The 25877-nt window shown below is 34.9% G+C and overlaps 1 protein-coding gene across 7 annotated transcripts in view; it reads right to left on the bottom strand.

The window, feature by feature from the left end:
- The window catches only part of VPS13A (vacuolar protein sorting 13 homolog A), a 173472-nt gene that overhangs the window by 96083 nt on the left and 51512 nt on the right, over window positions 1-25877 (bottom strand). For all 7 annotated transcript variants that reach the window (XR_014782857.1, XR_014782858.1, XM_084800462.1 and 4 more), the window contains exons 20-31: window positions 17460-17596; window positions 15328-15460; window positions 14000-14117; window positions 11378-11516; window positions 10152-10236; window positions 7576-7730; window positions 7053-7209; window positions 3657-3736; window positions 2549-2608; window positions 2174-2327; window positions 1309-1425; window positions 1127-1230 (exon numbers count right to left, since the gene is read on the bottom strand). Coding sequence is in view for 5 of the 7 variants with exons in the window: in XM_084800462.1 (XP_084656588.1) it covers window positions 1127-1230; window positions 1309-1425; window positions 2174-2327; window positions 2549-2608; window positions 3657-3736; window positions 7053-7209; window positions 7576-7730; window positions 10152-10236; window positions 11378-11516; window positions 14000-14117; window positions 15328-15460; window positions 17460-17596 (1439 nt within the window). In the remaining 2 variants the exon portion in view is untranslated. The remainder of the gene's footprint in view (window positions 1-1126; window positions 1231-1308; window positions 1426-2173; window positions 2328-2548; window positions 2609-3656; window positions 3737-7052; window positions 7210-7575; window positions 7731-10151; window positions 10237-11377; window positions 11517-13999; window positions 14118-15327; window positions 15461-17459; window positions 17597-25877) is intronic.

Below are 25877 nucleotides of genomic sequence, written 5' to 3'. Positions count from 1 at the left end.
TTCTGTGAGCATCACTTTCCAGAAAAATAAAAATGTAGGATCTACTCTTCATTGTCCTATATATTTCATATGTCTTAAAGGTGACAGAGGAGTAAATAGTAACCCTAAAATTCACGTGTTTCTTATTTCTACAAATCCTACATGATCTGAGAATCTTGTGGTAAATCACTCTTTACTAATATATATGTAGACATGTATACACATATATAAACACATAAATTTTTCTTATATAAAGATCAACTAATGACTGTATCAATAATGACCACATAACTAAAGAGTTGATTCAGCAATAAGAGCACTCTCACTGCTCTTCCAGAGGAACTGGGTTCAGTTCCCATCACCCACATGGCAGGCAGCTTGTAACTATCAGTAACTTCATTTCCAGGGATTCATCCTCTTTTGGTTCTGCAGTCACAAGATATGCATGCAGTACAAACACTATTATGCATATTAGGACCCACTGTTAATATGTGTATGCATTAGAAATGCATGTATGCAAGAAAAATACTCATACACATAATATAAAAAATAAATACATGAAAAAATTAAATGTAATAACAGACTAGGTCCATTCACGGACAAAAATTTCTTTCTTCTTGTCAAATTGTAAATGCTTACTTCCTGATCTTACATTTTATATTTTGTCATCACTTCCTTCAATACACCATTCTACTTAAAATCCTTATTATTCAAGAACTACTAACAAAGTTTCTAGCCATCTACATCAATTTCAAAGGATCCTCTTAATTTAACAGCTATGTATAATGGTGAGCATTAGTGAAAATACATGTGAAATATTTCCCATCTTCTAAAATCATTATCTGAAATAGGCAGTTCAGGATATTTAAAGAACAGAGCACTTAATTTTAAGTGAGAATTATTAGTAACTCTCCTCCCCCAACCATGCAAAAAGCCTCTTTGTTCCAGGAACATTAATTACCTAGGAAAAATCATAATCTTTATTTTATAACAAAAAAATTAAGTACCACTGCTAATAAATAAATTGCGCCATTATACATAATACCATTATGTATAAGACACATTGATAATACACAATCCCTATCATGTTGATATGAACATTACATATTTAATGATATACTAGTAATTAATAAAAACAAAATCTCACCTTTTTGTATACAGCCATTTTATCAGAATCTAACACAATTATATTCCTTAGCTTTGCATTTATTTCAGTGACTAAAGGCTTCATAATCATCTCAGAATCAAGCCCTAAGAGAATAAAACAATGATTAATTGCACTTTCTTCTTTAATTCGATAATTATAAATATTTTATGGGATGTTATTACCTTCAATCTTAATTTCAGAAATGTTGTGTTTCTGATCCTGAATAAAAATCCGTAAACAAGATAATTCTGCCAAAAGCTGCAAGGTAATAATATCTTCATTCGTGGGTAGCTTTAAAGCTACAAAACAAAAATCACATGGTAACAACACAAGGAAAGGTTTAGTAATTGCCACACTATACTTAGAAGGCAGCTAAAATATCGCCACAAATAATTCTAACATCAGACTTACAATTCAATTAGAAGCAAGATAAAGATTTCCTACTGAATTAAGAACTCTAAAAAAGAGTTATCTAATTAATACAAAAGCAATCAGGCCAAAGACTGGTCTTAGAGGTGACTAATCCTCTGAAACTAAGAAATCATACCCGTAACTGTGAATCTTTGAGAGAACTATCATTTTGGAAAGCAAAAGTACTCACTGTTCTAAATGGTAACAGATAGAGCATCTCTAATTCAAAGTTTCAAGATGCTCCAAAACTGAAGGCTTTTCATCAATTCTATTATATTCAAGAAGTTTTGGATTTTAGAACATCCTAGAATCTTAACCTCCACTCTGATTAAAAACAGAACATAATACTCAAATGTTGTCACAGTTACATTTTTTCTAATCTAAAATAATGTCACATACTAATGTTAATCTAAATCAAATATCTCTTGCCTAACTTGAAACTCAATATTTGTTACACAATAAATATTGTTTCTTTAGCAATAATCAAGTTTCTCTTCCTGTGTTTTCTAAAATTAACCTAGTCTATAAGGAATTGTTTTAGATATTTTGCTAATTAAAAGCAACACTAGAGCATGAAATTACTGTTACAGTTAGTGACAAAAAACAAACGAACACTTAATATTTAAAGAAGTATACCAAGTTTTTTAATGATATCTCCTTTGTCTTCAGTCTCTGCAACAGACACTGAGGCATATTGTTGCCCTAATTGCGGAAGAGTGTTATTAAGATAACTCATTGTATTGAGAAGTGCTTCGGTGTGTAAATGAATATCCAAAGAGGAAAAATTCACCTATGGAACAAAATATATTTTAGTACTAGGTCAATTAAAAAAAAAGACTTGATGGTTTTAAAAATACTTGTTTTGTGGTATAAAGCACATAATTTAAAATACTCAGCTTTATTCTCAGACTCAGAGACCTGATAATTCAAATTATAAAATAGTTATTGGTAAGACATCTGGACAAAGAAATACAGTATCTAATTTTAAATTAAATAATTACATGCTCATACCTTAATAAGCTGTAAAACATTGTTATAAGTACTCTTCAAATTTGGTGCATTTTTTTCAGCCTATCCAAAGAGAAAAATGTATGTATTAGAACATGTTATGAAGATATATTATGTCTACAGTACCATGGCAGGTGCAAAGTTCTCAAGATTTGCATACTATAAATAAATTAACTATGAGATGCATACAATGCTATATACTTAGTGATATACAAACATATGCATATACATATAAGTACATGCGTATATATATATATAGATGTATATTAGGGTTTGTAGACTGATAATGTTGTAAATGATAACGACATGATTTATCCTTTTTGAACAGTAATCCATTTAATATGAATAACACAATTGTGTTACTAGTTTTCTTTAGATTTTGTATGTCCTAAAACCTGATACAAATTTAACAACAAAAAAAATTTTTTTTTAAGATTTATTTATTGTTATGTATACAGTGCTCTGCATGCATGTACACCTGCACGCAAGAAGAGGGCATCAGATCACATTATAGATGGTTGTGAGCCATCATGTGGTTGCTGGGAATTGAACCCAGGACCTCTGGAAGAGCAGTTAGTGCTCTTAACCTCTGAGCCATCTCTCCTGCCCAAGAACAAAAAACTTTTTAAAAATCTCCACCAATCATGGAAGCAAAAATGGTCTTAAGTACAGTAATTCTCTTGGCTTAATTCTTATTACAAAGTGATTATTAAAGCATACATTGTGCCAATTTAAAAGATTAATTCATAAGTAGAGCACAACACATACAGATTTGAAGCAGATATTATAAATCAATATAAATGAAATGGAGTCATTAATACTTAAAAAGCAATAAACTAGACAATGATAGAAATGAAGGGAATTCATCCTCTTGCAACACGTACAATAAGAAATTTCATCATTTATTTCTTGGTACTCTGGTGGGAATAGTCAACCTAGAAGTACTTACTTTGCTGTATGAAGTATTTGCAAATAAGAATACATGACAATAATGACAAAAAACACCCTTAGGAAAGTGACCAGGTTGTGCTAGAGTGAAGATTAAACACACTAAACTTTGATTTTCAATAGCACATCTATCTGCCCATCAGGTGAAGTGAGAACTGCTTACCCTCATGAATTCCAACGTTAATAAATCTTCCATTGTGTTATCCAGGGTTGTAATCAAATAAACTGGTTTCTTGTTTTCATCTAAAAATAATTTAAAACTTATTTCTTAATAGGAAGAATAACTGAAGATAATTATGATTGAAAATGATTTCCCTGCACTCTGCTCACTAGGGACTTTTTTTTTTAACTAAAAAAAATTAAAAATATCATTTTTCCATACAATGTACTCTTTGTTTGTACTTCAACACTAAAGTCTCAAACCTTCCTAGTCTAGACAAGGGATAACAACAAGCAAGCTGCTAAAGGAGGAATCCAAGTAATTTTTAGGAGCAATGACAGAGCCTGGAGAATTCTAATATTGAGTCACAAAAAATCCCTTGGAAGAAAAGAGTGATTATTTGTGAAAACACCAGTTGTTGAGATGAATCAAGAAAGTTAATTTTTCTATTGCCTATGTAAAACTCAGTCTTAGAAGTACAGAGCAATTACGAGTTATATTACTGATTCTGTTCAGAACAAGACATTCTATGAGAACTGCTAGGGAAGAGGTATTTGCAGTGCCTTTAAAATTATCATTATCAAATTACTTATGGCTACTAAAAATCAGTATCTAGAGACTGGAATAAAGGACTAAAAACTAATAACCCTGCTCTTGAAAAGAAAAACAGAACAATGGGCATACAGCCCTTTAAACCTTAAAGCTTCTGAGTACATGAATCAGCTTCCTGTTTCAGGCATTATTAACTACAGTTTTCAACCCTTAACAAGATCCACACTTTATTTACATGTTTACCAGCTTCATGAACAGTTGTTTATCAGTTCATTTCCTCTTCACAAAACAACTCTGCTACCCACTCCTTCTCAGAAAATAAGAGCAAACTGTTTTAGAAATATATAGAATAAATAATGGTATACTGCATTTTGTTTACAAGTCTTTACTTATGTTGTGCCTTTTAGAAGATAAACATACGCATATACATTAAAATTAACAATGGCTATGATACTTTGGGGTTACTCTCCAGATGGTTTACTTCTTTTTCCAATAATCAAAAACAATTGGGAGCAGGGGCAAGAGAACAGAATATAATTTTGACATAACAGAATAAAATTCAACATATTTAATGTATGATTTTTGTATGATCAAGTGATAACTGTTAGCGTAGTCCACCATACTCAAGTTTGTATGGCTAAGAGATAACTGTAATATAATACAGCACATTCAGATTTGTGTGGTCAAGAGATAACTATAACAATCCACCACACTCAAGTTTTGGATACTGAGAGATAGCCATGACACAGTCCACACACTCAAGTTAGTGCAGCCAAGGGGTAACTGACACAGCGCACTACACTCAACTTTGGGAGACCAAGAGATAACGGTGACACAATACACCACATTGACGTTTGTGAGACCAAGAGATAATTGTTACACAGTGACCTACACTCAAGTTTAGGAGACCACAAGATAACTGTGACGCTGCCCACCACACTCAAGTTCCCATTGGCTGGAAGACAAGTCAGAATGTGAACCATACAAATGCATGTCCTCTGACCTACTTTCAGGTTAAACTTCTTATTTAAAATATGACTTTTAAAAGAAGCAATTAATTTAGCAGATGTCACTCTCCAAAGAAGCTATGACAACTGGCACATGAAGGGACTCTCCATATCATATGCCTCAGAGAAATTCAAACTGCCATTATGTACCTATTAGAAGGACTCAAGTCCAGACACTAACAAAATGCTGACAGGGACAGAACAATAAGCACTCTTATTTACAATGAGCAGAAATGAAAAATGACATAACTACTGAAGAGTTTGGAGGTCCATTCCAAAAGTTGTATTTTTAACATATAATTCACCAATTATGCTCCTTAGCTTTAACCCAAAGAAAGGGGCATCTTAGGGATACATCAAAATTTGCATATAGATATTTAAAGCATCTTTATTTGTAATTGCCAAAACCTGGAAGAAATGAAGATGTCCTTTATGAAGTGAGTGGACAGGTAGCCAATAATGTTCCTAAACAAGGGATATGATTTACTGATTAACAATAACTAGCTGTCGAGCCATGAAAGGATAAGGAAAACACTTAAATACAGATTACTAAAAGAAACTGACATTAAAAGAATGTACACTGTATTATTCTAGTTATATATATGCAGCAAAAGGTAAAGCACGGCAGGCAGGAGCCGACCTTCAGCCAGCAGAAGGAGTGGAGGACTGAGACATTCAGCACAATCAAACCACGTGTATGATGATATCACTGGAGAACCTCGCCTTTCTGTATTTGTCCAAACACATAAAAAGTTAACACGAATGTTTAAATCTAATGTAAATAATGAATTTCAGGTGATAATAATGTGAATAAGTTCACTGACTTTAACAAACATATCACACTGTTGTGGAAGCCAATAAGTAAATCATGGAATTTAAGGTAAATGGATAGACCTAGAAATACTCTATTCAATGGGGTAATTCAGACCCAGAAAGAAGAACGATGTTCTCGCATCTGTGGTTCCGAGCCCCAAATATCTAGATTTAGGTGCAGATACAATCCCTCATTAAAGAAGCTTCTCTTTATAGCAAATGAAGAGCATCATAGAAAATCACAGTACAGAGATCAATGGCTACATCGACATGACAGCTCCTGCATCTATGGCTCAGATAACAACAAGGACGAGGGAGCCACCAGACTGTAAGAGCCAAGAAGTTGGCTGTGCATCTCTAGAAATGGCTGCATATCAATAGGCATGCTAATGTACACTAGGAAAAAATTCACAAGGTTCCACCCCACAGACAACTAATAACAGACGAAAGAGGTAGAATTAGCCTCTCCCAGCAATAATCCCCCATACTGGTTTTATCCAACACAAAGTGTCAGCCCTCAAGCCATATACATGCAATGAAAACAGACCTAGCAGATTTTATCTATGTATGTGTGTATTTCAGAGTGGAGGGGGTGGAGTTGACAGGACAGGACATGGGAGGGGCTGAAGGAGAAAGAAAAAGTATAACTGATGTAATTAAATTTTAATTTAAAATGTATTAAAGAAAGACAGGTGCGAGGTGGCACACAGCATTAATCCAGCACTCAGGAGGCAGAGGCAGGTGAATCTTTGTGAGTTCCCAGCCAGCTTGGTCTACAAAGTGAGTCTAGGACAGCCAGGGCTGTTATACAGAAAAAAACCTGTCTTAAAAAACAAAACAAAACAAAAATTAAAGAAATAAAGTAGACTAACATAAATTTAAATGCAATAGTCTTAGGGTTTTTTTGTGTGTTTTTTCTTTTTTATATTGTTTCACAATATAAATAAGTATATGGATTCAAAGTCTGAGCAACAGAAAATTCTACAGCAGGTAATCAAATTATGAAAGTAACACATATTAGTCTTACCTAAGTATTCTGGACATTTTAACCAGAATTCTTTCAAAAAGGCATTTGCTTTCAAATCAAATGTTCTAATTTCAACTTCTGTTCCCAATCCTAAAATACCCACTTCCAGCACGGGTAGTTCACAGTTTCCCAGAAGGTGATAAAACTGAATCAAAGCCTGTAGAAGAAAGGCAAAGCACATAGGTCAAGTATGAGACAACAATATATAAATACACAAGATATACATGGAATGTTAAGAACTTAAATGTAATATTGATTTTATATTCTCCCACAATATATTACATACTTACATTGTATAATTATTACCAAAAAAAAAATACTGGAAAATTGCCCATAATATACCACTTACACACTAATTCTTAAGAAAGATAATCTTAAAAAAAATAAAAAGATGACGGGAACCACACACCAAGTCTCCATATACCTTGACCAGTATCTATTAGCAATGAGACTCAATAAGTAAACGGTAAAAAGTATAAATGACAATTTACATAACCAATATTTATACAACTATAGTACATACCTCTGCTACTTCAAATCGCATCCTAAGTTGAATTAAATTCATTGACCAATCTTTCTTTTGTAATTTTTTCTGTCGAGTACTTTTAACTCTACATAGAATTTGAGGATTCTCTTCCAAGGGACTACATGGTGCATCAAAAAATTCTTCCTCTGAATCTAAATTTTATAAAATACTTTGTTTAAGTCAACAACAGAAATAATCTATGTTTAACATTTTTATAATTTCCTGAAATAAATGTGAGTATTAAAATGCTATGAGTCTATATTAAAATTGAGCACAAAAGCTAGAAAAAAGAAAACAAATTACTTTTAAATAAATAACATTGCAAAGGACAAAAGTATGAAAACTATAAAATAATCTTTAGCTTAAAATCAATTTTTAAGATTCATTTTTATTTTTAATTATGTATCTGTGTGCAGGTACATGAAATGCAGGTGCCCATGGAGTCGAAGAAGGGCAACAGATTCCCTTGAGCTTCAGTAAGAGGCAGTAGTGAGCTGCCCGGTGTGGGTGCTGGGAACTGAACTACAAATCCTCTGCAAGCACTGAATGAACCACTGAGCTATCTCTCCTGATTCAAATAAACCAGCTTTAAAAAAAAACATCACTAGAGTATGTCAAAGTTGGAAAAGAAAACAATACCAGTGATTGTGTCCACTCTGAACAAGGAAAGCAATGTGCTAGCACGCTCACTGTTGCTGGATAGCGTAAGTAATAGAAATACAATACTGGCAGCAGAGGGCAGGGCCAGGAATGTTAATAAAGTACCCCTTTAATCACAATTTCACTTAATGTAATTTTAGTTATCTGTGATCAACCATGGAAAGTTATACTTATTGACTACTTTGGACAATCAAAACAGTTTTCAATTGAGTAGTGTGACGAGTTCTCACACTACCTGCCTCAAACAAGACTTATCCCTTGATCAGTAGATTTATTGTAGGGTAAAGAGAAGAAACTCCCTTTGATATTCAAAGTAAGCTCACAGGTTTGCTAGAATGAACTGATCATAGACAGCAGAGAAGATTAAAACAAAACCAAAACAAACAAACAAACAAACAAACAAATAAATTAGTATGAACTGGGGAGAATTAACCAGAAAACTGTAATCCAATGAGGTCCATATGTTCACAGCTTTTTTTACGAGGTAAAGATGAGGAATGTAACAATTTTAGAGAAAGAGTAAATTACTTAGGTAAATGAATGGGTTCAAATCTTAGAACATGGCTAGGAAATTTATATGAGAACTAAATGTATTAAATTGACTAACAACAAACTGCCTGTGTGAAAATTTGGTGCAGGTCTGGGAGCATTCTTAAACTTTCCCTGCAGCCATGGGTTAATGAGAATTTAGGAAGACTACTGTTAGCTGCTGATAATTTGTTTTCTTTGGCAAGTTAGGTGGTATCTTAAAGCCTTTTCCATCGTGTCCTATACCGACTTTTAACTTAAAAGTTATCAGCAGAATGACATATTCCCACAGAACGTATATTAAAAATTTATGACCCAAAACTATAAAAATATTAAATCAGGTAGTTACACTACTGGAGAAATGGCTATTGAGAAGGGAAAGTCATTCTTTAAGGATGAGCCCTCTGACAGGCTGCCCATGCCTCAGAGGATAGCCATACACTCATGTTGCACTCACTACTTGTACTCTGGAGGCATTAGTAACAATGAGAAAGGATATAGGTCAGAGAGAGACAGAGTGCTGAGCGCTAGGGGGAGTTGAAGTTGTAGTGGTGGATAGATAAGATTAAAACACTATATAAATGTATGAAACGTTCAAAGAAGAAAAATCTATTATCTAAAGTGAAACTAGTTAAAGGAAGGTCAAAATGCACTAAAGTGCAGTACATCCCTAACTAAAACTGGTTAGATCAGATGACCTCACACGCACATCTTTCTACTCACAACAGACACATCTCTCAGAACACAGGAGAAAGACACCATTTCTCAGATATTTAGTTTTCTCTAAAATCTTAAAAATGTACAAAAGTATATATTTCCAATATGGCCAATAAAAAAAAAAGGCACTTGATAGTGGTATATTTAAAAATAAGTGTTATATGTAAATTCAGATATCAAAACTTGACTTTCCTGTTTAACAAAAAAAATTAGATTCTTTAAAAAAAGTTTACTATCTTAAATTTCTTGAAATACTATATTATAAATTAGGCATCTGCAAACATTCATTTTTAAGCAAAGAACTCAAGCTTAATAATGACTTCTGTTAATGATCCAAGGGTTTAAAATTACAATTTATTCTTGCCAAAATGACTACACTACAAATGTAGCTTTAAAAAAAAATACTTAAATTATATCATTTTAAGGAGTCTGGGCAATCACTTCTTTGAGTGACTCATTTCTGATTGTTCCCCATGTGTACATTTAAATTTAATAACTGTTGATTTTTCTCTTATTAATCATTCTTTAGAAAAAAATAAAGGTTAAAAGAAAAAGTTGTTTATTCGGCTACACATAATCATTTGAAGAAAAAAACATCCCTCAAAATATAAAGTACTTCAATTATGCATGTGTAATAAGGAAGATTCTATTAAGCAGTTTCAACTTACCATCTTCAGTAACAGAAGATTCTTCCAATAGAGGAATTATCTTCTGAGAAATATGTGATACTGGCAAAGAAATAGATGCTCGAGTCTGAAACAAAAGTAACTTACTGTCAATTGGATTGAGACTTTTATTCAAATTTATATGATACTTTTCATAAAAAGCTACTCAATTCAAGCTACAAAAGGCTACTCACTCAAGAAAACCGTCTAAAGCAAGAAAATAAAATATAGCGTATGAAAGTTTAGTGATTTTAAGTGATTGCTGTTGTAGTTCAGTTGGTAGAGAGTGCCTGCTGAAAAGTCCTGGGTTTGACCCCTACCACCACCACACCCCCCACCCCAACACTACACAAAGCTAGGCACTGCACATCATACCATTCATCTTAACACTTGGAGACAAGACAGAAAAATAACAAATCTATGTCATCTTTGGCTATACAGAATTATAGGTCTGCATGGGCTACCTGAGACACAGTCTAAAAAAATGGAAGAAGTGCTTTTACAGAGATAATATGCTCAAAGTATATTATATACTTGTATGAAAATGGCTGTATACAACTCTGTTGTTATTATTATTATTATTATTATTATTATTATTATTATTATTATTATTATTAATTAGGGGGTGAACTCACAGAGATCTGCCTGCCTCTGCCTCCACAAGTGTTAAGATAACAGGCATGGACCACCATGCCTGGCTCCTATAATTATTTTTAAAGCAAATACTTTTAGAAGTTTGATGGTAAATATAATTTGGAGCTTCTACAGTAACTTCCTTAGGAATCTATAAGGATCCTAAAATCTATTTTAACTTGGCAATTTGCTAAGCCCAGAAACTAGCTCCAGGACACTGAGAAACAAGGACTGTTACTTTAATTTTTTGTTTGTTTGTTTTTTTCGAGACAAGGTTTCTCTGTGTAGCTTTGGCTTCCTGGACTCACTCTGTAGATCAGGCTGGCCTTGAGCTCACAGAGATCTGCCTGCTGCCATCTCCCTAAGTAATGGAGAGATGTATACTAAAATAGATAAACAAGTAAGTTCTAAGTAGTAGTTTTTTCATAATTTAAATACTCATATGATAAAAGGCTATCAAGGAGATGTTAGGTAAAAGATACAATAATGCTGAAAATTAAAATGACTATAAAATTTTCCACCTGTGGCTACTTCAACTACTACTATGATATCTATTTTTCAATGTAATCATTCATTAATTTTGAATAAGACATTACCGGGAATGATCTGGCAGGGGCAGGCACATCAACTACAGGTTCAGGTTTTGGAATGCTTTCAAACAATTCCATAATCCCTTGCAGTTTTTTATCCGAGATTCGTAATGAAACAAGAGGTAACTTCCCAGAAATCTTGAATCTATTTTTCAGAGACAAGAATCATTATGGAGTAATTTTCATTCTCGTTTAAGTACACAAATTTAAAAAGAATGAAATTAGAGAGGTGACTTGGTGACCAAAGGCTTGCTGCGCAAGCAGGAGGTCCTGAGTGCAATGCGTAGCGCCTACCCCATCTCTTAAACAAAATAAAAAGAGAAACCCTTAAATTCAACAAATATTGAAAAATACAGATCACCACAATTTACATCTTACCTTATAAGCCCTAGATGGACCTATCTCCATACTTGTCAGAGGCTTATTTTCCAGTATGATTTCTTTTATTGTCTCTCTATTATTTGCCGAATACAGATGACAGTATTAATTACCAATTATTTATGTGACTTACATTACAGTATTCACATGTCACCATTGTATATTTATACCTATGAGGATCACAGCCTATTTCTTATTTTGTTGTTTGGTTTGTTTTTTGAGGCAAGGTTTCTCCATGTGGCCTTGGCTGTCCTGGAACTCATGACCGCCTGCCTCTGCCTCCCGAGTCCTGGGATTGCAGGCCTGAGGCAGCATTGCCCAGCCACAGCCTGTCTCTAACACCTTCGACATGTAAGTTCTCATACGTGCATGGCTCCTACTTAACTCTTAAACTTACCAAGAGGTTTTACATTCACAGCCATACTAACCCTGAGCTGTTTTTCTTTTAATGGCTTTGCCAATCTCCGTGGCTTGCAGGTAACTTACTGAACTAAAGAGGGGCTAGGGCCCTAGCGCTGGCTGGTGGGGAGAGGCAGATGAAGGCCCTTATCCTTAAGGGGCACTTGCCCAGTGGCCTGAGTTTGATTCCCCAGCACACGCGGTGGAGAACGAGAACTGACTCCATCAAGCGCTCCTTTGACTTTCACATGCCCACTGTGTACCTGCATTTGCTAGCCCTCCCACAACTCCAGAGACGTAATAAATACATTAATGTTTTAAAAATTAAAAATAAAGGCCGACTTTAATCTCAGCATCCCACTGGCAGCGGCAGGCAGACCTCTATGAGTTCAAGGCTAGCCTTGTCTACAAAGTGAGTCTAAGACAGCCAAGGCTACACAAAAAAACATTGCCTCAAAAAGCCTAAAAATAAAATAAAATAAAACTATAAACAGGCTGTTAGAAAAGTGCCTGCCACCAAGGACAAGGTACCTGATATGAAATACAACGCACCAACTAAAAAATGGACATAGTGGTACATACCAGTAACCCCAACACTGTAGGGAGAGGAAAGTGAGACAGGCGCACCTCTACAACTCCCAGACTCTCTAGCAGTCTACGTGCTTTGGGGTCAGTGTCGTAAACAAGGTAAAAGTGAAGAGGAGACACTGTGTCAGCCTCTAATTTCCACAAAAACGTGCATGCACACGTGTACAAACTTGTATTTCTTTAAAAAGTATGGCCCTCACACAGAATGTTTTAACTCACACTACTACCCTAAAAGTGTTTTTTCTATCAAATTATACATTTTTGTTGTTAAGCATTGGTCTCCAAAAATGTTCCTGAAATTCCTCAAGAAATCATAAACATTTCTAATCATCTAAATATTTGTAATTAATCCCATACACTTGGTTTAACTTAAATACACAATTGTAGATCCATCTGCTTAATGCATCAAAACCGTTTCCTTTCACAAAATATGTTAAGATGCGCAATGTGAAGAGGCTACACCTCAAAATATTACCTAGTTTTTCCTTTTTTACCTTTCTCTGGTCTTAAATCTGTCATACAGGTAACTACATACACAGATTTACAATATGCTATGACTTGGGAATTTAACTAACTTTTTATTTTCTACAGAAATTGAAAGACACAAAAATAAGTCTATGTTAATCAATGCAGAAAAAGTAGTTTTGTATGTAAATCAAGCTAACATGGTACCATTTTAAGCAGACTTTAAAAGGTTTAGGATATTACATATAATCTCCATGGTAACCAAATAAAGCATTCACAAAGTATACAAAAACAGAGATGAGAAAGTAATTAAAATATGTTACAACAAATATTAACCAAATACAAAGAAAGTCTATCTGAGAAAATAAAGGAAAACAAGCTATAAAATATATAGAAAACAAATGTCTATGAGTACAAACATTCATCTTAGAAGATTATTAATAAAGTTCTAGATATGGAGGGTGGTGATAGCTGCACAATAATGTGAATATACTAAGATGCCACTAAACCACATATTAAAAGTAGCATCTGCCAGGTATGGTGGCACACGCCTTTAATCCCAGCACTTGGGAAGCAGAAGCAGGTGGATTGCTGTGAGTTCAAGGCCAGCCTGGTCTACAAAGCAAGTCTAGGATAGCTAAGGCTACACAGAGAAACCCTGTCTCAAAAAAAAAAAAAAAAGTAGCATCAGTGGCAAATAATATAATATACATACTATCTAGTGAAGTCATTATATTTCATTACAAATTTGCTAAGGAAATCTACAAGTACATCAAACAGCTAATATATAATACATACTTGGGCATCTTGATATCCATGAAAACCATGGCTTTAGAGAGTTCTACACTGACATGCATAGGTATCAAAATATGCTGTGTAGATACATTGAGCTTCCGTGCTTCTTTCCAATTATCACCTAATCACAAAAAAAGTTCATGTTTGTTATTAGCACACTTTTAGAACATAGGAAACTGAAAATATTCTAAAGGACATACAATCAGCAAGTTTCTTCATTTCCATTATTTTTCCTATACTTCTTCACAAGACTATGTTCTGTTACAAAAGAAAAAGGCCTGTTTTTTAAGTGGCAGCATAATGTACATCCCACTGTACATCCATTAACAATCACTATGCCAACCAGATATTCTACCACCAAATTAATGCCACCAAAAAGGCAGAAAAATATAACTGTATTTAATAATTACTAACAAATTCTACCACTGTTAATTACCACTTTCCTGGGCAATGTTTATAGTTTAATTATCATAAGGATTTATTTATTTACTTATTTATGGTTTTTGAGCGAGGGCTTCTCATGTGTAGCCTTGGCTGTCCTCGAACTCACTCTGTAGACGAGGTTGGCCTCAAACTCACAGAGATACCTCTGCCTCTCCAAGTGCTGGGACTACAGGCATGCACCACTGATAGCCAAAATGCTAAGGCTAAAGTTAAAACTCATATCTAGACCAAAAAACATATGACCTGAAACATTCCCTGCAGTATTAATAGTCACAGGTGAGTAAGAGAATCGTTAGTTCATCTACATCCTTAGATGTAAACGTAGCCAGACTAGGAAGATAGCTCACTTTGTAAAGTGCTTGTTAGCAAGGATGAGCACCTGAGTTCTCTCTCCCCACTCCCTCTCTCTCTCTCCCCCTCCCCCCCCCCCCTCTCTCTCTCTCTCACACACACACACACACACACACACACATCATCTAAATGTACCAAATGACAAAATTTCTTGGTATCAAACTAAGAAAATGTTAGCAGTCATTTTTTATTTAGTTGGCAGTCAATGGGTTTTTTAAAATTATTATTTAAATAAAACCATTGTAATGGGCTTACAAATAAAATGCACTCAGCTAGAGTAACACAGCCAATCAAACACGTACCCTGTCATACATGTCTTATCAAATAGCTATTCTGAAGCAGACAATCTGTGCTTCAGGGTTTTACACTTTCACTATTAACTACAGTTTCATTCATTAGGCAATATTAACTGTCAATTTTAACTCAAATACAGCAAAGTTCCAAGCACAGGGAAAGTCATCAAGCATATCTTGATAGTGTCTCAAAGCCTAATTAATCACTGATAAGAATCAATCATTAGTGTCTCTCCTACTTACCCGCTCTACTGTAAAGCAACTGTATGCTTGTAAGATGAATGTCAAAAGAATCATAAGCTCTATGCATTATCTCTTCAAGGCTGGTCTCACTCTGTTTCACATGCAATAATTCCGACGGACTTTTACTTGTCACCTTAAAGTTAATTTTAATAGTTCAGATTATGTAAAGTACTTCAAAATAAAACTAGTTTAGAGTCAAGCACATTGGTGGATGCCTGCAATCCCAGCATTCAGGGAGGCAGACATAGGCAAATTATTGTGAGTTTGAGGGCAGCCTAGTCTACAAAATGAGTCCATGACAGTCAAGGCTACACAGAGAAACTCTGTCTTGAAAAACAAACAAACAAACAAACAAAAAACCAAACAAAACAAACACATTACTGTTTAGATCTATAACATAAATTAATATTAAAGATAAATACACAGCAATTAAAAATATCATTTGTAATAATAGGTATATTATAAACACCTATATTTTTTACTCAGTTTCATACAGCTCATGGGAAGTAAACTGTCAAAAATTATTATCTCACCAGGCATAGTGGCATATGCCTTTAATCTCAGCACTCAGGAGATCAGAAGCAAGCAGATTCAAGGACAGCTTGGTCTACACAGTGAGTTTCAGGAAACCAAGGCTACATAATGATACCCTGACTCAAAAAAATAAATAAATTTTATATTTCAAATAAAAATAAAAGGATTGGGGCTGGACAGATGACAAAGTGGTTAACAGCACTAGCTGCTCTTCTAGAGACCATGGGTTTGATTATCAGCACCTATTTGGAAGCTCACTACCCGTTCCAATACCCTCTTCTGGCCTCAGCAGGCACCAAGCAGTTAAATAGTGCACAGATATACAATGTAGGCAAAATACCCATAGACATAAAAATATAAAAATAAATCTAAAAATTTTTTAAATATCTCTGAAAGATAATAAATTTTAGGTAACAGGTAAGACAAATTAACTAATATCACAAAATTAAATACTCAAAACCTTATATTCTTACTAAACTGTCTTTGAAATTATTTTGTAATCAAAATCAAAGGTAAATAATAAACTATTATATATTATATATATATGTATATATATGATATATATAAGATATACATATATATATATATATATATATATATTATAGGAACAGGGAAAGAACAAATTTCTTAGGCAGCCAGAAGCCACACTAAGCTAAGCTCTCTGTAGATTGTTGTGGCTGTGACCAGCAGAGCAGTAATGATAATGGAAATATTTGGCATCTGAACTGTCCATCACAGCAGCCAATAACCAGCTGGGACTAGTAAGCACTTAACAGAGGCTGAAGTGCTTATTTTTAATTAATTAATTATTCTTTAACTTTAATAATTACATGATGCTAGTGAGTACTATGTTGAAAAATTCAGATGTAGAAATATAAAGAAATGTTTCTATTTAACTTTTTGGAAGAATATGTTTATATAGACAAAATAGAAAATGACACAATTAAAAATCAGTCAATTTATAATTATTTAATAGTTATTAAATTTTTAATATTTTAGTTACACATGAAATTAAAATGTAAAACTTTCAGAAAGATGATTACCTGTCTGACTCTTATACTTAATTAAGTAAGAGTTCAAATTAAGGGAAAAAAACTTAGGCATGACTTTCAAATCTATAAATACATTTTTAACTGGCTTGCAGTGCTCAAATGAAAATTTTTGATTTTGGAAATACAGGGACGACAAAAGCTACCTAATGAAGTAAAACTTCATTCATCAATCACAAAGATTATGTCTTAAATCCTATTACTGCTATATATTTAAACATCAATAACCTTAATCAAACTATCTAAAGCCAGTGTATAACCTGAGGCTATAGCGATGGCTCAGGAATTAAGAGCACTTCATGTTCTTGCAGAGGGCCTGGGTTCAGTTCCCAAAACCCACGTGACAGCTCACAACAGTCTGTAGTCTAGCTCTAGGAAATCTGGGACTCACTTATGGCGTCCTTGGGCAGTGCACACATGTAATATACCTACATACATTCAGAAAAACACTCACATAAAAATAATCTTAATAAATAAAATCAATGTATATTTTAAACAAAAGAGTATTACAAATGGCATATCATCAATCAAACATTTATTATTGTATACCTTTAAGTGACCAAGATCCAAGAGAAGTAGATTTGATGTAGGGCTAAAAGTTCCATATTGTGGGACAATAACATATGAAGCCTTCACATTAATTCTGAGATCAAGAACTTTCTGTGTTTCAATAATGTACAACAAACCTGTAAAAGGATGAAATCTTTGCAATGAGTACTTTTCACAACTTACTTTAAAAATACAGCAGAGACTCAACAATCATGAACTGATAATGTAATTTAAAAATATGTAAAGTCGGTGCTGATTTTGAAATGCCCTAGAGAAAAGCCAGGTGTGGTGGTGCATATCTACTGATCTCTGCGAGCTCACGGCCAGCCTGCTCTACAATAAATTCCCACCTGTTCAGGGCCACATAGTGAGAAATGTATTTATAGATTAGAACGTTATACCTAAGGTTTTTACTATTCAAAAAACAAAAGAATACAAACAAAAAAATACCCTAAAGCAAAAAAAATCTATAAATAAATTTACACACAACTAATTGAAGAAGAGAACTGAAGCCCCCCCCCCAATAATAAATCGGGGCCTTGGGGAGAGTTTTTCAAATCTCATGTTTATATGTTTGTGTGGATATAGGCCTCCAGGTCCCCATGGAGGCAAGAAGAGGCTGTTGGATTTACTGTAGCTAGAATTACAAGCGAGGCTGGGAACTGAACTTGAGTCCTCTAGAAGAGCATCAAGTACTCTTAACCTCTGAGCCATTGGGATGGGGGCATGCACAGAATGTGTGTTGAAAAGATTAGAAGACAACTTTCGCTTTTGAGACAGGGGCTCTCACTGCCCTGAAACATAAGCAAGTAGGCGCGGCTAATTCCAGGGTTTCATCTTTGTAGTACATCCATTCTCAGCATGGCTGATTACAGGGGTGCACCGTCACATCTGGCTTTTTACACTGAACTATGTCTTTGTGAGCTAGATATCTTTCTATCTGGGGATCTAAACACAGGTCCTCATGCTTGTGAAGCCAAGTGTTTTACCAATTGACCCACATATACAGCCACAAATAATAAAACATGAAAATATTTTCATACCAGACAGTTAATTTAGGTGAAATAGAGAGTAAAATGTAGACTCTTTAAAAATATATATTAAGTGGTAGAAAGCATTTCCTTGTATCTATTAGAATTTGTACAGATTCTTCCCAATTCACAAATCTAATACATCTACAACTATTATACTGAACAATAATAGCTTAATGATTTCATGACACTGAAAATTCCTAAGTCATTAATTCATCTTCAACAAAATCACAAGTAAACCAGAAAAGGCAACAAAACCAATTCTCTTATTAAATATTTCATTCACCTAGGTCATCATCTTCTTATAAGTTTAGTTCATTCCTATGCATGTCATTAGCACACTAAATTAATCTAATTTATTTTTCCACATTAAGTATAGCCACAATAGCCAGAACACGGAAACAGCCTAAGTGTCCCTCAATAGAAGAATGGATAAAGAAACTGTGGTGCATTTACACTATGGAATACTACTCAGCTATTAAAAACAAGGAATTCCCAAAATTTGTGGACAAATGGATGAAATGAGAAATGACCATAATGAGTGAGTTAACCCAGAAGCAGAAAGAGTCAAACAGTATATACTCAATTATAACTGGACACTAACCCAAGGGGCATGTCCCATGAAAGTCTTCACTTACCAGGAAAGTAGGACAGAGGGGAAGATTTCCTATGAGGACTCTAGGTGAGAGAAGCAAGGGAGAATGGGGAAATAAAAGGATCCAGAGGGTCCTAGAAACCTACAAGAAGAACACTATGACGGGCAATCTGGGCCCATGGGTTCTGCTCAAACTATGGCCCCAACCAAGGACAATACGTGCAGTGAGCATCAAACCCCTACCCAGATCTAGCCAAGGGAAAGGACATTTTCCACAGTTGAGTGAAGAGTGGGGACTGACTTTCACACAAACTCTGGTGCTCCATATTTGACCATGTCCCCTTGATGGGCCCAGTGGCACTCAGAAGGAGGATAGCAGACTACCATGAAGAGACTTGATACCCTAGGATCATATTCAGGGGAAGAAGGTCCCCCTCGGTCACAGTCATAGGGAAGAGGAATGGGGTGAAAGCAGGAAGGAGGGAGGAATGGGAGGATACACGGAATTGGATAACAATTGAGATGTAATATGAATGAATTAATAAAAAAATAAAATAAAATAAATAAAAGATTTCTGTTGCTGTAATAGAACACAATGACCAAAGGCAACTTAATGAGAAGAGAATTTATTTCATATCAAAGTCCATCATGAAGGCAAGTCAGGGTAGGAACCAAAGCAGAAGCTATGGAGGAAAGCTGCTTACCGGCTTGTTCCTCATGGCTAGATCAGTTTTCTTTCTTATAACACCCAGGATCACCTGCCCAGGGCTGGCACCGTTCATAATGAACTCAGCCCTCCCACATGAATCATCAATCAAGAAAATACTCCACTGACTAACTTGCCTATGGGCCAAACTTATGGAGGCACTTTCCCAATCAAGATTCTCTCTCCCTAAGTATGTCTCTAGCATGTGTCAAGTTAACATAGAACTAGGCAGCACAACCACAGTTTTCACCTCAATTATAATGAAATATACTATACTGAAAAGAATAATGTGATACAGTTCATTTAGTGTGGAAGCCCTGCTACTCAAGAGTATGTAATTTCCTTTTTCAGAGAATACTTAGGATAGGAAGTATTACCATGGTGTGAGAGGAGCCATTAAATCACAGAGCATTTTTCAGAGATGTCTTATGATTTTTATAAAAAGCTGGTTCAGAAAGTTCAATACTTGACCAGCTTACACTTCTATTTGGAACTCCTCTATCCCATTTTCTTCTTTAAAATCAAATCTTCCAAAGAAATCATTTAATGTTTGTAACAGCATATTAATTTATCATTATGAAGGTTTAAAGTAGAAAATGCATAAATATAGAGGAACATCATCATATTTATTTTTTAACACTAAGGATTTATTAAGAATATATGTTTGAATTAAAGTCAGTACTTTTAATAAATAAATATGTTATAAAATGACAGAGAAAATAAAGCTTAAAAAAAGATGTATCAAATACAACAATGATTAGCTTAATATGCTTGGGGGAAAAAAGAGAGAGAGAATTAAGTTAATAATTTTCTAGATGGGGTGGTATACCCCTATAATCCCAGCACTTGAGAGACTGACTGAGAACAAAGGATACTTTTGGCTAGCCTGTGCTTCATAGTATGTTTTGTCTCAATATAATGATGACGACGACAAGCACTTTAAAATATGTGCTTATATATGTATACACTGTATTGGGATAGCCTTTCTGGAAAATATAACAAAGACAAAGAAGTATAGACTGTCATTTTAAAGAAATTCCAAAGGTCTTTCCAAGGCAAGTGATGCAAGACTGCTTAATAGAGAGCGGAAGAAGGGTCTCAGCATTTCCAGTGATGCATATAAAGCAGATTCAGGCAACAAGTTCATAAAATAGCGATAGAACTTGAATTGACGGCCAGGGACAAATGCAGAAAGATAAATCAAAGAATTCTGACAATCATCCAGGAAACTTGGGACATACTAGAGGAACTGACTCATTATTATTTGCATTTCCTCAAATCATCTCCTGTTAGAATATTCCCAGGTTGACCCCTGCCTCAAAAACTCTTTAGCTAGGTGAACCATGAACATAAATCTATCTGTTTGTCATGTTACTTGAGGGAGACATTATCTAGTCCTGCTTCTAGAGCTAACTCAGGCTAACCAGCAATCTCAATGCTCAGACAGCACTTAGGTCTGTTAATGACTTGTTTCCTAACTTGCTGCAAATTCACCCACTTGACAGTAGAGCTGAGGACTGTAAATGTTTTTGCATGGCACTGAAGAGAGAACAAAGACTTCACACCATAGGAAGAAAGGGTTGCTGGGTCTCTGTATTCTCTCAGCAACAGTGAGGCTTTTTCCAATACTAAGCCAGGTAGGACAGGAGTGTAGAGCCAGTACATTTCTTCATCACCTCCTCAGGTAGTTTCTGGACAAAATATATATAATAAGACATAGTCCCAAGAACACCTTTCCCATACCTGAGGATAGATTTCCAGAAAGTTCTGCCAACATGAAACCACAATACCATTTAGTAAGTCACAGCTGCTGCCTTCTCCAATAAGGACTGGACTTCAGTCTTTGGGAGGATGGACTTTCCTAGTGAACAATATCTCAGTTGTAATATTCTTTGTAAGCGCTCTTCTTGCAACCTTCTAAGTTACTTTTTAGATGAATAAGCCAATCTTCTCATTATAGCTAATAATTCATTATACAAACAGCATCTGTTCCAATTACTGTTTAGTTTCTGTCTTTAGAATGGAGTATATGTATTTCAGTTTTATTTCTACTCTAACTATAATTTTAACATTGATCAAAACTAAGAATTTCATCAGCCACAGCTGACATGGACTCTAGTAGGTGATTTTCACTCTCCTTCCTCTGCTCCACTACAATCTCTCCAGTCTCCTCCTCAGCCCTGTGGCAGACTGTTTTGACAGACCTCCCCTTCCTCCCTACACTCGCTGAGGACTCCTCCAATCATTGCCATGCACCCAGCTTTCCTCCTTCCCTTTTTTACTCCTTTATATCAACCACCTATACCCAGAAACACTGTGCTGGACATCCACAGTGGCCACATCTGGCAGGGACACACATAAGAGACTCACACTATTCTTCCTCTTCTCCATCACATTCATTCTCACCCTCAAGCAAATAACAACCTTCTACAGGTACCCCCTCCTCTCACCTGGAACTCCATTCACTGGAGACTCCACCTCTAGGTTCAGATTTCATCTCTGTCTCCCCAGACAATCCCTGTCTTAATGCAACCTACTTACAGAATCCCCTCTTCCCACATCTCCAGTTCTCAGGAAACTCTACCTCAAGGTATGAACAAGTCCCCCTCAGCTCCTTCCTGACACCCCTCAGCCTTTTCTACGAGCTGATCTCTAATCCTGTCTGCCACCCACCAACCTGAGGAAGTACTTTCTACCAGGAAACACATAGTGATCACACTTTGCTAAGAGCCAGAGAGGGCGACAGAAATCAACAACAACAAAATCTACCCAATCAAAACAAAACCAGGTATCAACACCTACAATCACCTCTGTCATCACAATTCCAGATACCTAGACACTAGCACAACACACAGTAACAGGCAAGACATGTCTCCATCAGAACCCAGTAACGCTACTACATTAGACCGTAAGAATTGTAGTATAGCTGAAAAATAAGACAAGGAATTAAAAGTAACAATTATGAATATGTTCAAAGCCCTTAATGAGGACACAGATAAATTCCTTAACAAAAGTCTGTAAAAATACAGAGAGAATGAAATAATGAAAACAGTACAAGATCTGATCATATGACTAGAATCACTAAAGAAAACTCAGACTGAGATAAAAAATTTAAGAAGTCAAACAAAAACCTAGAGAAACCCTGTCATGGAGGGAGGGGGGGGGAGAGAGAAAGAGGAAGGGAGGGAGAGAGAGATAGAGAGAATGCTAATCAAAGTACAAGAAGCATATAGAACACAAAATAGACAGGACCAAAAGAATTCCTCAGGATACATAACAATAAAAACACTTAAAGTACAACAACAACAAAACACTATTAAAAACTTCAGGGAAAGACTAAGTAACATATAATGGCAGTCCCATTGGAATAACACAACTGTAAAGAGACCACAGATATATGTCCAAATTAGTATATCCAGCAAAAATTTCAGTCACAATAGATCAAGAAAAAAAATTCCATGATAAAAAGACAACAACAAAAACAAATAAGCAGTACCTTTATTCCAACCCAGCTCTAGAGAAAGCACTAGAATGCAAACTTCAACCCAAAGAGGGTAACATTACCAAACCGCTCCCAAACAAAAAACTAATAATCTCAGACTAGCAAATGAAAAGCAAGGGGGAAAATCTACACCACTAAAACCAAGTAGTGCAGTGGCTCATTGATAACTCAACGTCAATGGTTTCAGTTTCCCAATAAAAAGGTACAGACTAACAAACTGGATGAGAAAATATAATCCATCTTTCTACCACATCCAAGAAACACACTTTAACATCAAGGAGAGAGGTAACCTCAGGATAACCAGGATGAAGAGGATAGTCCAAGCAAAGGGACCAAAGAAGAAAAAAGATGTAGCCATTTTAATACTTGAAAAAATAGACTTCAAGCTCACATTTATCAATAGAGATAGAAAAGGACCAAAGAAAGAATTCACCAAGAGAACATTGAAATTCTAAACATCCATGTAGCAAACACAAAGGCATTCAAGTTCATAAAAGAAACACTACTATAGCTAAAATCAAAAAGTAACCCTAACACACTGATAATGACTTCAAAGACAAATCATCCAGACAACATCTAAGCAGAGAAATGCTGGAGTTAAACAACACAAGCCAAGTGGATTCAGCAGTCACCTACAGAGCATTTCACACACACAGTCAAAAAGAATACACCTATTTTCTCGGTGGATTATGGACTTTTCTCAAAATTGACCAGATACTTGGACAAGAAGCAAACCTCAACAGATACAAGAAAAATGAAATAACATCATCCTATCTGACTGCCACAGATTAAAGCTGGATATTAACAACAACAGAAAACTTATAAATCCATGGAAGTTGAATAATTCATTACAGAATAGAATGGGCCAATATAAAATTTAATAAAGAAATTTTAAAAATTTTTAAGTTGAATAAAAATGAAAAAACAACATACCTAAAACTATGGAACATGATGAAGCAAGCTCTAAGAAGCAAGTTCACAGCACTAAGTGTCTAGATAAAAATTTTAGAGAGACCTCATACGAGTAAATTAACAGCACACTTGAAAGCTCTAGAACAAAAAGAACTAACAACCAAAATGAATAAATAGCAAGGAATAGTCAAACTCAGGGCTGTAAGCAATAAAACAGAAACAAAAATAGATAGAAGAATAAATGGAACAGTTGGGTATTTTTTATAGAACATTACTATTGATAAACCCTTAGCCAAATTAACTAAAAGGCTGGAAAAGAATATACAGATTAACAAAATTGGAAATGAAAAGGGGGGCATCTAAACAAAGAAAACTCAAGAACCATCAGGACATACTTTAAGAGCCTGTATTCCACCAAATCGGAAAACTTAAAAATCCAACAAAGAAAGAAAATTACAGACAAATTTCACTTATGAACATAGGTGCAAAAAAATCTCTCTAAAATACTTGCCAACCAAATACACACACACACATTAAAAAAAAAATCTACCATGATCAAGAAGGCTTTATCCTAGATACACAGGAATGGGTTAACATATGTAAATCAATAAATGTAATCTACCACATAAATAGAATTAATAACAAAGACTATATGATCATCTCATTACATACAGAAAAGCCTTGATAAACTGAACAGAATTCTCCAAAATGCAGTACAGATGGCTGAGAATACTTAAATGTTCAACATCCTTAGACATTTTTTAAAAAATACAAATCAAAACTATTTTAAGATTTCATCTTATGTCAGTCAAAATGGCCAAGATCAACATAACAACTGAGGTCAAGCTGGCAGGGATGTAAGGAAAGATAACACTCATCCATTGCTGGTGGAAGTGCAATCTTGTACAGCCACTACAGAAATCAGTGTGTCACCTCCTCAGGAAGCTCAGAATAGATCTACCTCATGATCCACCTCTATAACTAGGAGCTTTTACCCAAAGGACTTTATATCCTACTACAGAGACACTTGCTCAAACATGTCATAGCTGTTCTATTCATAACAGCAAGAAATTGGAAACAGTCTGTATGTCTATCAATGGATGAAAAAAAAATTCAGCTTTTACAAAAGCAAAACAACAAATACCTCAAATCATAAAATTTGCAGGTAAATGGAGCTAGAAAAGAAATCATCCCTAGTGAAGTAAGTCAGAACCCCAAAGACAAATATGGCATGTATTCTCTTTTATGTGAATGCTAGCTTTTAAGCATCCAAAAGGTATGCTACTGTCTGAATAACTACAGTTACATAAAGAACAAGGAGCCAGGGAGAGGGAAGGCTCTCTCTAGGAAAGAGAAATAGTTTGCATAGTTGAGAGGGAAACTGTGTGGACTAGAATGGGAAGATTAAATGAGTAGGGGAGAAAGCACGGGAAAGAAATGGAATATGGTGGATGAACAGCTAACTATGGATTATATAAAATCTATTATAATATAAGCTCTTTAAACATATACATATATGAAAGAAAACTAAATAGTCCCAATTAGATATCTCTTACAATCAAGTGATCCTCCAGTGCTAAGAATGGATTACATCTAGTTGAATTGTTGGCCCCCAGCCGAAAAAAACCTCTCAACAACTCAAACTATTGCCAAAGCTATTTCTCTCTACAAC

Source organism: Acomys minous (genome assembly GCF_964271855.1).
Source record: "Acomys minous genome assembly, chromosome: 2".
In the NCBI taxonomy this organism is placed as follows: domain Eukaryota; kingdom Metazoa; phylum Chordata; class Mammalia; order Rodentia; family Muridae; genus Acomys; species Acomys minous.
Note: the sequence above shows the minus strand (reverse complement) of the source record. Positions and strands in the feature narration are given on the sequence as shown.